The sequence below is a fragment of the Terrapene carolina genome, unplaced genomic scaffold (assembly GCF_002925995.2).
Source record: "Terrapene carolina triunguis isolate 2854851 unplaced genomic scaffold, T_m_triunguis-2.0 Scaffold62, whole genome shotgun sequence".
NCBI classification, from domain to species: Eukaryota; Metazoa; Chordata; order Testudines; family Emydidae; genus Terrapene; species Terrapene triunguis.
Window position 1 is genome coordinate 19,269,936 of NW_020664413.1, and position 17,701 is coordinate 19,287,636.

At 37.7% G+C, this 17,701-nt stretch overlaps 1 protein-coding gene across 1 annotated transcript in view; it reads right to left on the minus strand.

The window, feature by feature from the left end:
* Positions 1–17,701, minus strand: part of LRP1B (LDL receptor related protein 1B) — a 1,279,381-nt gene that overhangs the window by 177,926 nt on the left and 1,083,754 nt on the right. Inside the window, exon 61 of the mRNA XM_026647738.1 lies at positions 11,068–11,267. Within this exon, the coding sequence (XP_026503523.1) occupies positions 11,068–11,267 (200 nt within the window). The remainder of the gene's footprint in view (positions 1–11,067; positions 11,268–17,701) is intronic.

Below are 17,701 nucleotides of genomic sequence, written 5' to 3' on the forward strand. Positions count from 1 at the left end.
GAAAGAAAGAAAGAAAGAAAGAAAGAAAGAAAGAAAGAAAGAAAGAAAGAAAGGTGTGGGCAGAGTGGAGCATGCAGTAAGAAGGGCTGAACAAACTAGGAGGGAAAGCAAAGGATGGCTAAATGACTGAACAGAAAGAGAGATCAAACCATAGCTGGCAGACTGGGAGGAGAGAAAGGAAGTAGGTTTGCATGAATCTACACTGAAGAGGGAGGAACGATTACACAGGCTTGGATAGGAGGGCTCTTGTGTTTGTTCAGAAGTTGGGTCAAAATATGAATACACATTTAAAGCTTTGGATTCTTTTCTGAACTGTACAGATCACAGAACCTGATGAACTTCACTCACAAATGTGTATCCATTTTTATCTACATGTTAAATTTACATATTGTAATCCATACATGCAGTGTATATGCCTACTTAAAACTATTATTAAAAATTAATGGTAAGGTGAAGTAGGTTTCCCCTCACCTCCTTTCTATTAATAACCCCATCTTTCCAATATTTACTCTTTAGCTACATATTATGTAATATAAATTTGCAAACTTTTCTTCTCTTGCTATTTGGGGATTTATAGAAGTGCAAAAGCTATCTGAAACCATATAACATTTTGGTGTCTATTTTACATAATTTAATAACATTAAATATCATGGAATTTAAACAGAATTGTTTAAAATAAAACAAAACACATGCTTAGGCATGATCTTGTATAAAAGTTCCACCTATTTCTGTTCTGAAGGCTGAGGCATAATTCCATATAGTGGGAAATGTGAAAATCCCTTAACTACAGCAGTGCTAGTGACAGCTGATACCGTAAAATATGTGCCTCTTGGGTAGCTATTAAGATTTAGGTTGTGTCAATAAAGTATAGCCCAGCGTACGTGGCAACATGGTGCTGACTAACCCAGAGACCAAGGCTAGGTCTACACTACGGGGGGGGGTCGACCTAAGATACGCAACTTCACCTACGTGAATAGCGTAGCTGAAGTGGCGTATTTTAGGTCGACTTATCTGGCTGAGAGGACGGCGGCGAGTCGACCGCTGCCGCGCCGCTGTCGACTCCTCTTCCGCCTCTTGCCATGGTGGATTTCCGGAGTCGACAGAAGAGCCATCGGGGATCGATTTTATCGCGTCTTCACTAGACGCGATAAGTCGATCCCCAATAGATCGATTGCTACCCGCCGATTCAGCGGGTAGTGAAGATGTGCCCCAAGAGTACCTACTGTATACATGGAGTGCATTTTTTTTATTATATCTCTTATGGGATGCAGCCTCCTTTCCCCATGTACATTGGTCCTATACAATGAGCTGGTACTAGACACCTCTAAGCCCCTGATGAAATAGAGAGACAGATAAAGTCTGATCCTAATTAATTACTGTCTGGAATTTAAATATTGAGAAACGGCTGTTAAAAGAATTAGTAGAATTTTAAATCAATAATATGTCCACCAACGGCTTGAGAGTAGTTTCTGCTAAACAGCAGTATTTTGGTGTATAAGGTTAATGTGAAATTTATGGTTTTATTACATAAAGCAAGTTTAAACTGATAACAGAAAGTTTGAGAATTCAGTTTGTTATATGGCATATTCCTTTCTGCAACTCTAACACTGACTTTCTCTGCAATTCTTGTACTACAAGAGACATTTAATAACAAACCCTTTTGATGATTCATCTTCCAAAATGATAATTTCAAACCTCAATATTATCATATATAATTTCATTTAAAGTAACTAAATGTAAATTGTTTTTATAGATATTTTCATTCACTTATGTTTATGAACCAAGTGTATGGCTGTAAAGTAGACTGGGGAAAGGCTAGATTGTAATAATAAAAAGAAAAAAAAATACTTATTGATGTAGTCCAACTACATTTTATTTATAAGAGTGTTGTAGAACGTTTTATTATTGATTTTGTTAGGCTAGAGACTTTCAGTGATAAATATTTTATAGATTAATCTATATTACTTTTACTAAATTTAAAATCTTATCTTAAAAATAAAAAACCCAAATCCTGCTTAATGAGCATAACAAATTGTTTAATCCCAGCAACTGAAACCTTGATTCCTAAATAAGTATGTGTATATATGTGTTAACTAATATTGAAGACTGAAATTAGCATTTTGGAATGTAACTTGAAACTTGAAAAGGGTTGCAATTAAAGTGTTTCTATTTAATAATTTTAATACCTATAAAAAACACACTCCCATTTGGGAATTGAGATTTGAATTACCCAGTAAAATATATTCCTAGACAAAAAACTTTGTTAAAATGAGATTAAGATTGAGATTACATCTCAGTAATGTAAACATTAAAAAAATAGAAAAAATTGTCATTTTTCCCCCAAACAAGCACTATAAATCAAGAAATTCAGAGAGAAAATGAAATTAAAAAAAAAAAAAAAAAAAAAACCAACCCTCTAAACATGTTAAGGTATAGAAATGCAGTTATGGCACCTAAAGTAGATAAACTAACCTAGAGCAACACCAAAAGAGGAGGAAATGAAAAAATGAATCTGTCTTTAAAAATTATTTAAAATTAAATCTACATTTAATGATTTATTCCTAAATGTATGGTTATCATAGGGTGTTTACACTTATGTTACCTCCTTTCAACCTTAACTATAGCTTAAATAGGTTTTGTATGGGAATTTCTTGTTTCGCTTTAGAATTATTAAAAAAATTATGCATGAAAATGGTACAAAAGAATGCTAATCTGTGATATCTTTAATGGACTGAAGATAGTTCATATCATTTTTTTTAAAGTAATTTTTAAGGCCATATTCAAGTACTGTGCCAGTGAAGAACAAAGTAGCCTGAATCAGCAGAAACCAACTGGAATATAATGTTGAATCTGGCCCTTAATTAGTTAGCATACAGCTATGTAACTTTTAAGAGTGACTGGTGTTGGTCATGTAATGTACCAGTTTGAACGCTTGACACATTTATATAGCCTTGACAGTAACTCAATTAAAGTAATAAGATTGCAGCATGCAAATTAGCTTGGGAGGAGGAGTAATTGTTGGTTGAATATTCTGAAGCCACAATAGCTCCATTAAGAGTGACCTAAACTATTAACCTAGGCTTCTGATCATAACGGATATGATACCCAATAACAATTTAGTATAATTACTACATAACTTTAAAAAAGAGTCTATGCAGCAGATTTCAATTAGTTTTAACTGTATGGAAAATGTGTGAGTGAGTATATATAAAATTAAAGAAACTATGCTAAAATAACATTAAGGTTTCAAAGTCAAGCACTCATAAGTTAGGAAATGCTAGAACATATAACTTTATCCAGACCCTGTTTGTGTATGCATTATGATAGAGTCTATAGTTACATGATCCCATGCCATATCTATATATCTATATCTATCCATATGGTATTTAGGTTCTATATTACTAAAACCTTTCTAACTATAAGGGAGGTTGTGGAATCCCCATCATTGGAGGTTTTAAAATTCAGATTAGACAAATAACTGTCAGGGGTGGTCTAGGTATCTCTAATCCTACCTCGGTGTTGGGGGCTGGAGGGTGGACTAGACGACATCCTGAAGTAATTTCCAGATCTACATTTCTTTCTTTCTACTTTTTCCATAGGAACCTGCCTTATTGAGTAAATGAGTTATTCAGTATTTCTTTTCATTCTCCTTATTCAATATGTGGTCTCTCCTCTGGCATTATTTAACACACATCATCCAAACCTTGCACTAAAAAAGAATAAATTAATGATAGGCCTTTGGCACTGTTCAAATCCCTACTCTCCTCAGGTATAGGAAGGACTTAAATTGGAGGTCTCCCACATCCCAAGTGAGTACTGTTATGAGGGAAGTTGTTTCTCTCTCGCCTGTTCTGTATGAACTCGCATGAGGGGCCCAATCCAGTAAGCATGCTCAGACTATTCCTTCAGGTCAGGCCCCACATGCAACTTGTCTTCACCTGGTTTGTGAATCACTCTGGGACTTAGCGGGGGAGATGAGTGGGGAGGGAGGCAGCAGTGTGCAAGCACAGATGTAGAAACACAGGTACCTTTTACTGCAAAACCAGAGGCACTGAATGAGTTTAGGCACCTACAGGCTTCAATCCAAGCTTTGTGCATTGCAGTGGTCCCAAAACTGGGAATTAAGCTCCTAAAACTGGGACTTGGGCGCCTAATTCCTTTTGTGCATTCATTTCCGATTGCTTAACAAACATTAATGAAGTTATCTTCACAACACCCTTGAGACATTACAAGGTATTATTATCCTCATTTTACAAGTGGGGAACTAAACACAGAAAGTTAAGGCCAAAACTGTCAAAAGTGTCCACTGGATTTTGGCACACAGCTTGAAACATTTAACTGGGCTTTTTATAGCACTTTATATATTCAAAGCTCAGTTCCTACTGACTTCAGTTATAGTTGTGAGTGCTCAGCACTTCTTCCAATCTGGCACCAGGTGTCTCATGTTAGATATCCAGAAAATGAGAAACATGCAGTTATTGGCCACCTGTGAACATTTTAGTGTAAGTGACTTGTCTAGCATCATAGGAACTCCATGGCAGAGGCAGTGATCCAGTTATCCATGGTGGCATTCAACTTACTTAACAAACAGACCACCCTTTCTTTTCCTGTAATCCTCTGCCTCATTCACTACACTCCTGCAACAAACAGGGTAGAGGTTCCTATAGACAACAGTCTTATTCATTATACAACCCTGATTCACTTCTAGAGTATAGTATATCTTGTGCCCTGTATGAAGCAGGCAGGTTCTTGCTGAAAAGAATAGTTCATGATTCTGTAATTAAAGATTATCCTAACACATATGTACCAAGGGGTGGAATTAAGGTTGTTGGGACAACCTTAATTCTAACATTTCCTAACTTTGGAATGCTTGACTTTGCATCTTTACTGTTCTTTTAATGTAGTTTGCGTGTGATGTTTAAAAAAGAAAAATTTTAAAGAAAACAAAATCCTTCATAAGGCATCATACTGACACCAACGTGGGTTACTAGTAGGGTTTAAGTCCCAGAACTGACCTCCACCGCTAGAACTAACGGAGCAACTGATAGCAATAGCAAGTTATTATCCTCTGTGTGGACAAGACACTAGTGAGGGAGAAGAGACATATACTTTGTCAATTGGTTTTTGCTATTTGCTGACAGCCAAGGAACATAGGTACTCAGAACTCCTGGATTCAAGTCCAGGATCTGTAGATAAGCATGCCCCAGGATCCTTCTGTCCTTGTTCCCCAAGCTATTCTCTCTCTCTCTTCTCCTATCTTGCCTCATTCCCCAGCTCCTGTCCCCTCCTCTCTCCTATCCAACCCTGCTCCTACCCCCCCCAACCACCCTCACCCAGCTTCTATCCAGCCATTACCCTGACTTCTATCTCCCTCTCCTTCTGTGTATATAACTGCTCAGCCCCCTTTGCTCTTATCTATTCCCACCCTGGTTCCTACCCCCATCTCTTCCCCCCTCCCCGTTGGGCAACTTCATCTATATGCCACTTTACCAGATTTCCCTATAATTGGTTGATTGATTGATAGATCTAGATACTCTTACACGCAGAGAGAGACAGACACAATATATTATGGAGGAATTTGTTACAATTTTGTAACTATGGTTGTGCTCGGGTTGCCATTATAAACCCTATTTTCATACTTCCCTAACTTTTCCCATAAAGTAAGATTTTCATCTGCAAATGCTTGTGCTTAAGTTTAGCAGGGACAAGAGGACCAGAATTTGAACTCTGATAGATGTAAAAGTCACCAGTGAAATTCAATGGATTGATGGCATTATACTGATGTAAAACTGAGGTAATGAAAACAAACCCAGAATATTTCTTCCTGTAATTACAAGCTTCTATAATTAGCAGTTTTGAAATTACAGGAACTAAACTATGAACACCTTTTAAATTTAATATTTCATCCCCTGCTCAGAAATAAGGGAGTTTTAGGCCTAAAGATTCGGAAGACCTATTTGACATAGCCAGGTGGCCAATGGAACAGGAACCCAAATGATTACTTTGCTAAATTCCTAAATATTTAAAGCTGGTATAAATAAACTGTCTTAGTGCTTAGCCAGATTAATGCTCTAATGAATGCTCAATGATTTAATATGCATAAAACTTGGGAGTGCTACAGCTTTACATTTGCTAGACTCTAATATAGCTTATATAATCAACCATTAAACTTTAAGTAGCTGTGTAAAGTTAGTATTGCCTCCATTGACATGAAGTTCTCCTAAGCTCTCCAAGATCCCTAGCGTACGTGGTGTGTCAAAATTCTCACTACAACTTCTCTCCTACCAACCATAATGTACACAAGAGGGGGCAGTCACTGATATTTCTCACCTGCAAAGATCAGGAACTCTGCAGGAGAGGAAAGCAGCAGATATTCCCCTCTCCTAGACAGTTTCTAAGATCTGCAAGAGAGATGACAGTGTTTTATCTGTTGGAAAGTTGTTACAACCCATGGCTAGAAGTTTAAAAGAAGAGTAAACTGGGTTTAAAGACCAAGCTCACAAGATTCAAATTCTGTCAGTCAAAAGCAGCCAGGGATGGATTAAAGTAAGCCAGAGCTCTAAGAATATCACACCACAGGGTCTGCCTGTGGCCCTGAGCCCACACCATGGTGATGCTGAGGAAACCCTCCCACCCCAGAGGGGAAGAGGCAGCAGCAGTATGGAGCACTCTTCCTCTTGGGAGTAGCAAGGGTGTCAAGAAAAGGTCTTTCTTCTTTCACTGGCAATGTGGGGTGACAGCGAAGGTCCACGCAGTATTGCACTGACTGGGCCTGCTGCACACAATATCTTCTGCTAAGGTGGTGCTGGTAGGGCCCCATGCAACAACAAGTTTTGAAATTAACACTGAAAGGCATGGGTGAGTTCACACCTGTTGTTTCAGGCTGTCTGCAGACTCAGGCAATTATTACTACATTGTATATGAGAATACACATGTAGAAGCTTTTATTCATAACCATGAGGCCTAAAATCTCACATTTTTTTTCTTTTTAAATGAAAGTTTAGATTCTAGTGGAATCTAGTCATTCTAGGAGCTGGGGCCCTAGTCACAGACCTACAGTGCTTATTCCTTAATCCAGCCCTGAGCACTAGAGAGGCTGCCTCCCCTACATCCTATGGCACAGTTCTATTTTTGGATTGCCATCAGGAAGAGAGGAAAGGAATAGGAATGGCTGAAGAAGTGATAATGTGGGAGAATTGTTGTGAAAACCCACGGGTCGGCCACGAGAAAAGCTGCTGAAAGACCGTGTGCTATGGTGATAAAACAGTTCCAAAGTTTACTTAGAAGGAACAGTCTGGGTGCCAAAGCAGTTTTAGTTCCTTCTCCGACCTCTGTGGGCACCATTTAATCCACTAGCTAGATCCCAGACCAGAGGATTCCTTCTCTGTGTGAGAGAACTCCTCCCCCCCCCCGCAAAAAAGACCCCACTTTTCTATCTTGCCTCATAAAAGTGGTATTAGAAAACACACATTAATATTTACTGAATTAAAGTTTTCTACTAATTTCCAATTTTAAAATTAAATTAACTATTTTCCAATTTTTAAATTAAGTTGCTAAAGGAAAATAATAAAAGAACAAATTCACCAACTCTTTGGGTATCCAATGAAAAATAAACAAATCAGGGATTTACAAAACCTCACTACTCCTTGAATTATAAAATCATAATTTGTTTAGCAGAAATTCAGTTTTAAGTTCTCAGATCTTAGAGTTTTTAGATCTTTACACAGAAAAGTATAAATCACAGTTAACTGTTCAGTGTTATAAGAGTATAAGTGTCCAGGTCCACCAAAAGCCATACCCCCCATTAGTTTCAGAAAACTTTCTTATATGCATTTTCCAACATCCTCAAGAAATGTGGAAGGTACTCAAGAAAGGGGAATCTTTCCCAGAGACTTGAGTTCTGCAGGAAGAGCTCAGAGAGAATGGTGAGAGTAAAATAATTTTGCAGATAGCACTTTAGGGATATTCCTCTCTCTCTCTTTTCTGCAGATCTCCTATGATCCACAGATGGGGAACTCAACTCATGTGGACCTTAGAACATGAATATGAGTGAGTGTCCACTAGGGTTCATAACCTCCCAAGAAACCTTAGGTAGCTCTCTCACTTGATCCTTTCCAACCCCTCTGTAGGTATTAGGAATTCTGGATTCTCAGACAAACTCTATGATGCTTGTAGGATAACACCAATACCCCCAAATCTATGCATGTGCTTTGGAGGCCAACTTACTCCCTTCCACAAGCTTGGGGAGGCTTTATCTTCAACACACCAAAGCAGTGCTGTAAGCCTTCCATCATGGCAATTTAGCCATGTTGGGAGGACTGGTGAGTGTGAAACCTACCAATTCATTTGACATCTGCTGGAAGGATGAAGTGCTCTCAGTCCCATACTTCCCTTCTCTACTGGCCTTGCTGTGTTTTGCCCATGTTCCCCTTCTGCACGTCTTTGCAACCCTCAGTTCTGCATCTAATACTCTCTTCAACAATGGACTTCCCAAGCTCCATCTTATTCCCAGCCCATCTCCCAGACCTCTTGGAGATGTGAGGTGGTCATAAAGAGGTGTGTCCTTTAGGAAGATCTGCCAGAAGTAGCAGGGGAGCATGCCAGAAGGGACTGGATAGGCAATTGATCAGGGTGGCATTCCCCATCTCAACTAAAGTCACTAAACTTAATTTTTATTCTCTGCACTTTCCTTTCTCAGGACAGAATCTTGCAAAAACAAACAAACAAACAAACAAAAACCCAGAAGATTTTTGTTCATTGGTGAACATCTCTTTTTAAATGTTTCCTAATTTATAATTATCAAGTATGATTAACCTAAATTCTGATGGAAACACTCTAATTACTACTGACAAGCACCCCACATGATTTATTTACACTTTGAGGCCTATCTTCATAAAGAGCTATAAAACTCCACTAAGCTACAGACTTATTCATTTTTTAAAATAAAAACAAACGTCTCTGGCAATCATCTGGCTCCTCATTTAAAGTCTATAAGAGATGATGTGCTACCTTGACAATTTTATTTAAAATGTTAATAAAAATTTTAAAGTAAGAATTTAATGAACTAATCTTTGACCCTCTGTGCTTGATCTCATTTCCTAAGTTTTATCTTTCTCCTCATCATCATTTTTTTCACTATAAAGTGACAAAAAAAGATGAAGAGATTATTGAATTATGACAACCTAAATATGGACATGCTCACCAGAGTGCAAAAATCTTCTATTTTCTTTAATTTTGGAAAAAAAATTCTACTCTCAGTGTTACTTGATCCCACCACCAACTCTCATCTCTTCCTTGGTCCTGCTGGCATCTCCTTGGGTCTTTGACCCCCACAGCCTATGCAACATTGGTCATGTAGCACAGGCTCCTTTTGCCCATGCCTTATTAACCAAGATAAAACTGCAGGAGTTATGTTCCAAAACCTCTTTTGTCTCCTGTCCCTCTTTCAAGGATAACAGGTGCCTTTTCTCCTTGGGGTGAACTTTCCGCACACACAACCGCATATTTAGAAACACAGAGAGAAAATGGATAAAAAGAGAAAAATAAATGGTTTGCGTAACATACCTAAATTTACACTTTACATAAGATAAACTAGACAAGGCAATCTCAGTTTAAGTTACAGAAAGGAAAGAAATGCTTGAATGTTCCAAAAAGTACTTTTATGCTCTGACCCTAGTGTCAGACTTCTAACCTCCACACTGTTCCAAGGGGGAGAGAGAGAGCCCTCCCTTTGCAATCTTCTAAGTTTTCCATCCCCTCTACTTCTCATTTTGGGTATGGCCTATCTGAACCCATCTCCCATCATCTAGGGTAGCCACTTCCAGGAGCCAACTCCCATCATCTAGGTTTCCCCAGTTACCTATACATACAACGGAGTTTTACACTTATTGCTTTCTCTAAGGCTTTGCCAAGGCAAGGCCGGACACGTGGCCAATAGAGGATTCAACTGTCTTTGATAGCTGCCTCTCAAAAGCTTAACAACCTATATCCAAAAGAATGTTGTTCAGCGACTCTTAGTTGTGCCTGGCAAGTATAGTACTTTCTGATTGGCCATATCCATTACTCATTGAGGAAAGTAGTTTTACATGACTGGGTGGAGTTTTGCTAAAGCTTATTTTCACCCCTCAACTCTCTTCGTTATTAAATATTATTTTATTAATAGACACATTCAGTCTGTCACACTGAGCTCTAGAGCTAACCTATCACTTTTTTAGGCCAGTATTTCATATTTGAAGATTTTAGAGTAAAGTTCGGGCAGAATCAGGCTTTATTATAGAAACTAAATGTTATCTTTAACAACGGAAAAATACTGCCTCTCCTTAATAATTTTCTTCCTAGAGGCTATGTAATTATGTATACCAAAAGGCAGCAAACCATTTGTGACAACAGCAGCTTTGAGGGTAACATTTCTATGCTAATAAATAAAACACATTAAAAAACTACTGCTTAGTTCAACCAAGAAAAAAAATCTTACTATTGAATAATGTATTTGGACTATTAAGAAAACTCAGTCCCTATTTAGAATTTTTGCTTTCTTTTGATAAAAGGCATTTTTCACAGATATGAATTGCTGCACATTTGCATGTATTAAAAGAATGCCAAAGAGGCTTTTATAAGCCCTGGAAGAAATACAGAAGATTGGCAGGAGTAGGGATTTTGCCCTGCAGGATTCATGTTGGCAACCAACATCTACAACAAATTCAGTGTTCATGAGGAGTAGTCTAGCAAAATATATGTGTTGGCAAAAACAGAGGAAATAATGAAGAAATACAGAAATAGAAATGTACCTTTTTGATCTTGTCTAAATTTGGTTAATACAGAAGGGGGAAGAATACTGTTTTCTTATCAGGAAGTATCCTTTAGTATTCTGCTTAATGATGCAAACAAATTCTCATTCTGCTTCTTAAAATACTTACAAAAAAGCAAAATATGTAGCTTTGTCATCTTGCAATGCACAATATTCTTCACATTTAAAATACAAAAGTTTTTTTCCCAATTAATATAACACACCTTTAATTAAAAATAAGAAATGTCAAAAATTGAATGTTTTACAGCTGTTTGACCAACCTTTATGTCTATGAAATCCATCCATGTCAGCAAACTCAATATGATTTTCATCAGCCCAGTAGAGTCTACTGTTGACATAATCTATTGTAAGAGCCATAGGTCTGGAGATCTGTGTTTCTATGACAACAGTTTGATTGGTGCCATCCATACCAACACGGCCAATGTGAGGATACTCACAGCAATCAATCCAGTACAAATATCTAGGAAAACAAAATCAGTAACTGTTTTATTTACAGCTGGAAAGGCACTAACACATAGCAGCTAATGTTTTAATTTTTTTTGGTTGGTTTTAAGTACTATCCAGAAATTATTCTATAGTGCTTTCATGCTCCAAGTTAGCTCATTTGAGAGGGTTTTTTTTCTAAGAAAATTTTACAACTTCATAGCTTGAAGTATAGTATTTAGGTGTATGAGTCGCCATGTTAGAGATATTGATGCAGTTTTGCATCTGTACTTAAACCATTAAAGGAAAAGCTCAAAATGGGATATATATGTCTAGATTGATTTAGGATTGCCACCCTTAAATTCTGAAGTATCATCATGATTTTACTAAGCTAAAATCTCAGGTCCTGCAATAATGTTATTGTTAAAAGAATTTCAGGTAGGTAAAATATTATAATACTGTATTACCATGCCAATTTTTTATATTTTATACACTAATTTCACTGATCACAGCATTATGATGAAAATGACATTCTTTCATAATGGGCAAACTACAAAATATGGCAAGGATGGCACACTTGCCAAGATTAAAAGAGGTGAGAGTATTGATGGAGGAATGTATGTTTCTAAATTGGCTGAGAATGAGGGAATATCACATTGGGTGGGGATTTTGTTTTTCCTTTCTTTTTCAGTTGATTGCGAATACTCAGCTAAGATGCCTGGCATGTGTTACATTTAAAAATGTTTGTAAGGAGATGTTTTGTTGGTGTACTAATATAATTTATCTTTCATGAGCTATTGACCCACATAGAGGTTAGAAAAAAATGTAGTTATAAGATTGTGGACTCTGAAATGGGGACTTGAGTACAGGGGGTCTAGTGTATTGTTTACTTATTTCAACCTCATGGCATATATAGCTGTACTTCTCTTCTGTAGGCAGCAAACACCTGACCTTTACATCTGGATTATTAGATGGGTCATTATCTAAGAATGATTTGGGGGAAAGCAGGAAAGGTTGATTATTTCAGTTTATCTGGCTCATCTGTTAGTATTAATACACCTATATTAACTTGGGTACGGTGGGCTCTTCCATAAGAGACTGAAATGGGCTCAGGTATCCTGTCCCCAAGGCTTTTGGGAAGTAAGCATGTTGTGGGTAGTGATACACATGGTCACAAGTGAAAATTATGGGAACATTGCCTGCTAGGAAATTAGTGGAGTACATTATCATTAAATTACAGGAAAAAAATGAGCTACAAGCATAACCAAGCTTGTTGGGATGGATGAGAAAAGCTATCCTTGCTCAGAGCCCTTTTTTGTTGGCATGTGAAAGAGAGACACAGAGAATCCTCTTCTTCCTTCTCTAATTAGAAGTTAGACAAGTTGTGATGTAACACTAAATTCCTCCTCCTCCACTTCTCTGTCTTTCACACACAGACAAAAACATCCTCTCTATACAAGGATAAGTGTTCTCATCCATTCCCACAAGATGAACTATGTTTATAATTCTTTTTCTATTGTCACATCTGTGGATATAAATAGATCACACAGCACCAAACCTAGTGTAGTCTTTCTCTTCCTATGTGCTATCTCTTTTGCACATAATCAAAGTTACTTTCTATATATTGATTTGTATTTTTGACTTCCATATGTTTAAACAGTTTGGTTTTACAGCACAACCTTCTTAAAACATCTCAAGAAATCAATGCTGAAAACCCAGCACCAAACAAATAGAGATGTAAATGTCTGGTTCGACTTTGAAGAGTGACTGCGAAACAGGCATGGGATTCTCTATTTACTGGTCTTCAGTGATTTTCAGAGTAAATTTACTAAATGTATAATTCTTTTTCATTTCCACATTATTGCACTTCAGCACTCAGAGCAAGATTCACTAAAGGACTTAGGTGTTTGACACTTTAGGTGCCTAAATCCCAGAATCAGGCCCCAGTGGGATTCAGAAAACATGAAATTCAGAAAACCGCCACTCAGCTGCACCTAAACTCTCTCAGTGCCTGAATTTTTGCAATAAAAGTTCCCTAAGCATTTACGATTCTGAACTTGGCTCTGACATTCCCAGGTGAGAGCCCTAGCCACTGGGCTATGGGATATTCTGATGTGAGGTTTCCAAAGGGTCTCCTATTGAATCTGTTCCACTGTTGATAAATAATTTTAAGAAGTCATTGGAGTAGAGAAAGTGGGTCTTCCACGTCCCAGGTGAGCGCTCTAACCAACAGGCTACAAATTCATTCTCATGCTTGCTCTCTCGCTCTCTCTGGACCCATGATGAACCTGTTTCACTGTGGAAAATGAAAGAAACATTGGGCCAGAGAGAGCGCCCAAATTTCTTTATAACTCTAATCCTCAGGAGAGTAAGGATATGTCTACGCTTCAAGCCGGGGTGGGGGATGATTCCCAGATCGAAGAGACATACCCACCTTGCTCTGACTGAGCTAGTGCTCTAAAAATAGAGCATAGCTGCAGCAGCAGTGCAAGTGGCAGGAAGAGTTAGCCGCCTCAAGTACATGCCTATGATCTCAGACTGGCACATACTCAAGGTGTCCAGCCCCACTCACCCTACTGCAGCTTCACTTTATCATGATAGCTCAATGAGAGCCAGAGTGAGTACATTTCCTCAAGTTGGTAATCACACCCCCAGATCGAAGTGTAGACATATCATCATCTCATTGAATGTCGATGAAACTAATGGCTTGTCTACACAGCAGCAATGCACACTATGGGGGTGTAATTTCTAAAGCTCACTCATGCGCACTGAAGCTTCCCTAATGGGTTTTAATGAATACATGCTAGGGAACCTTTAGTACACAACAGCAGGGTCTACACAGACAAATTAATGTGTAACACTTTAGTCCACTTCAGACATTACACCCTTGTAAGGTGCATTACCCCACCATGTAGACAAGCCCTTAGGCTCCTAAATCATTTAGGTTCTTTTTTGAAAATGTTACCAGGATGACTTATTTCCTTCTCTTGCATCATCACTGGTATTCTGGAGGCCACTTTATGCTCTCAGTTGTCCCTGTATTCCCACAGAAGTCTAGTGAGATTACCCAGGTGTAACAGAGAAAAGACATCATTTGAAGACAAAAGGGCAAATTCTTCATTCTGTAGCACCAGTAATTAAATTCCAGGTTACACTAGTGTAATTCAGAGCAGATTTTAAAGACCAACGCATAAGTAACTGAGACCAGAATTTGTACACAATGAGGCTGTATAGATTAAATTGATGACAGAATTTGGATTGCAGAATATTTAATACAGGTAATGATGTTTGAGAGGAAGAATAACCCAGCTAGATTCTTGTAGCCCAACCTTAATTTGTATGAATATCAGTTAGGGGGAAAATAAAACAAACACCATTGTTCTACTAGTAAACTGAGAAAATCTGGTAAGATAGGGGCTTCAGTGTCAGATTTTGCCAAAGGCACCAAAAACCTTTGTGCGGCTCTGAGGAAGAGGTATTTTGGGGGCAACAGCAAGAGTGCCCTGTGCACCTGTGATCCTCATTGGTGGAATGTCTCCTAGGTGACCTTTACAAGCCAGTGCATGACAGAGCAACTCTCAGGTATTGCTAACTTGTGCTCGAGGGCAATTTGGCCCCTGGTATCCCCAATTCCAAGGAAAACAGTTTTGCTTGCACCCTAATAAAATATTTTTTGCCTTATTCCCCTCCTCAGTTGTATCTAGGTTTGATCTGGCATAATTAAGGAGAGAGCTCTCCATGAGTAGAGCTGGGTGATGTTTTTCAAATTTTACATTAGGGAAAACCTTAATTAATATTGCATTCTATTTTCACAAAAATTCTTAATAATTTTTAAATCAACCAAAAAGCTTACTAGAATATCTCAGATTTTCAGGAGGGGAAATTGGGGAATATGTTTTTTCTTGTTTTTTCCCCCTCAATCAGTTCTATGTGTTTGGAATTATTTCTTTCAATGGAGAAAATATTTTTTAATTTTACATTTTTGTCCCTGTTTCTGGAAACAGTAAGTGTTAAAAATATAGCAGCAGGTATGTTTCTATGGGAACTTTCAACTCAAAGGTCCAGATGCAAAATCCACATGTACAAGAAAGCTACTGAAATGCAGTTTCAGGTACCTTACGAAAGAAGGAAACAGAACATTGACCCAAAACACACTGCACAGCAATGTAAGGTGGATGGGGAATTTTGGCCACAGACTGCAGTGGAAAAACTTCTCTTATGAAAACTGTGGTAACATTTTTAATATCTGCTATATAGATGGACCATGATTTTTAGCATGTTACCTGAAAGGATGAACTGGACTCATCTAATACCATTTCGATCACACAATAACAACTCAATGAACTTGAAATGTGGGGGAAAAGCACACACACCACAACCCAACCAACCAAAAAATAACCTGAATGATTTTGGTGATGGTTTTGTATATCCAGCACCTCAAAAAGATTTATTATGTTATTAATTTCTATTGTGGCCATTGCTCCCTCAGAAATTATTGATCCAAATCATCCTCTAAGTGCCAAAAACTCTGAGCTGGGGTCAGGAACCTAAGTTTGAACGTACTTACTTTTTACAGGTTGTTCTGGTAGATGGGTCTGGGGCTAGAACCATCAGAGAAAGAGAATAGGGCTTGGCCAAAGACAGACAGGGAAATCAATCAGGTGATCCTGAAAATACTGGGGCTTTTGTAAAGAAGACCAGTGTCTCAACACTGCTCCATTGGGTTCCCTTTTCCTTACACATCATGCTGACAAGGACTCACCAACCACTGCTAAATCATTCTTACCCAAAGTGGATGGGTAAGAAACATAACATACTGCCAACAGGATCAGCATTATCTTGCACTACTATATACAAGTAGGTCTGAAGAGGGATAATGCTATGAAAACTGGCCACCTCCTGGACCCAACACTCCCAGCAAAAGCCCCTCTCCAACTATGAATGCTGATGCTGCAGACTTGGACAGAGACAACTGTTTGGGATCACTATGTAAGAGCTAGGTGGTATCATCATGATCATCCTCAAGGAAAGTATACTGCTGTTCCTCCTTTGATAGCCCCCACCCCATTAGCTTTCTTCTGTCAGTGGCATTTGAGATTATTGAAGCCTTAGGAAATAAAGATAGAAAAGAATAATTAATTTATTTCCACTAAGACACTATGAGATTTTTATTTATTCTTCTTAAGCAAAAATGTCTTAATATTCCATGATAAAGTGAGAATTACATATTTAATTCACATCTGAAAAGGAAACAAAGCAAGCTTTCTTTATTCCATGATTTCAGATGAAGCAGTCAATGCTACTTGCAAATTTTATTTATCTGGAGGGGTTCAGTTACTTCATGTCATTATTTTTATCAAATAACCCTAAGTGATATTCCTGTTAAAAATGACCTATACTGTAAACATCCATTTTAAGAGCTATGGGAAACAAGCAAACAGACTTTTTATGACTTTTTCAACCATATTAACACTGATCTGTTAGTGGCTATTGTTTATACATATATTTATTGGTGACTTGAGTGTGCTTCCTGTTTATGAGGCAACAACTGTACACCAAGCTAAATAAACCCAGGCGGTAAATGTTGTGAGGTTACAGTTATCACCTCATAAACAGGAAGCACCAACAAGTTGTTGGTACATTGCAATGTCTCACTTAGAAATTAAAATTTTCTTTTGCTATTAGCTGGGAAAAGTGGGAAGTTATTAATTAATTATTATTATTACTACTACTATTAGTAGTAGTAGTAGTAGGTTATTGCCAGCAATGAGTTGGTGCTTTATAGATAGGTATGACAATAAAGCCTCAGCACTGGAAAGCTTACAACCAAATATCTGATGAAGTTGTGTTTATTGTGAGCAAAATTATTTACTTCATTGATTTTTAATCGGTAATTTTGCCGACTACAAAGATATCTGGGTGTAAATCAATTCTCAAATGTTCAGTGATTTCTGACAGACAGTAGTCAGTCCGAATACAGAGGTTTGCACAACAGTGCACTTTTAAAAAAACAACTCTCTAGCTGTGAGTTAGTCAGTGCCCATTATTCCTATGACTCTGGTTCAGTAAAGATTTAGATTGGGAAGAAAACAATAATGGTGATATTCAAACTGCATGTAGAAACCTAATGTAGATGAATGTACATGCAATGAAATATTTAACAATGTTGACATTTAAATTGTTATCTGTATGCTTCAGGATAACAAGTTATTTAAATGATGGGGCAGTTCCTACTTTTCAGAACTATTGTTTTGATCTGACTCTTCTGTAGGTTCAAGCAAGGCAGCACTGGATCTGTTTACAAACTCTTTTTGTTTGTACATTTTCCATGAGAGCTAAAATTATAGAGAAACTAATAGTACACCCCGAGAAGTGCCATTTTTGAATGCCACCAAAGGCCAACTCAGGTCAACTACTACTGTTTGTATTAAAAAAATTCACGATATTGCACATATTAAAATAATGGCAAAA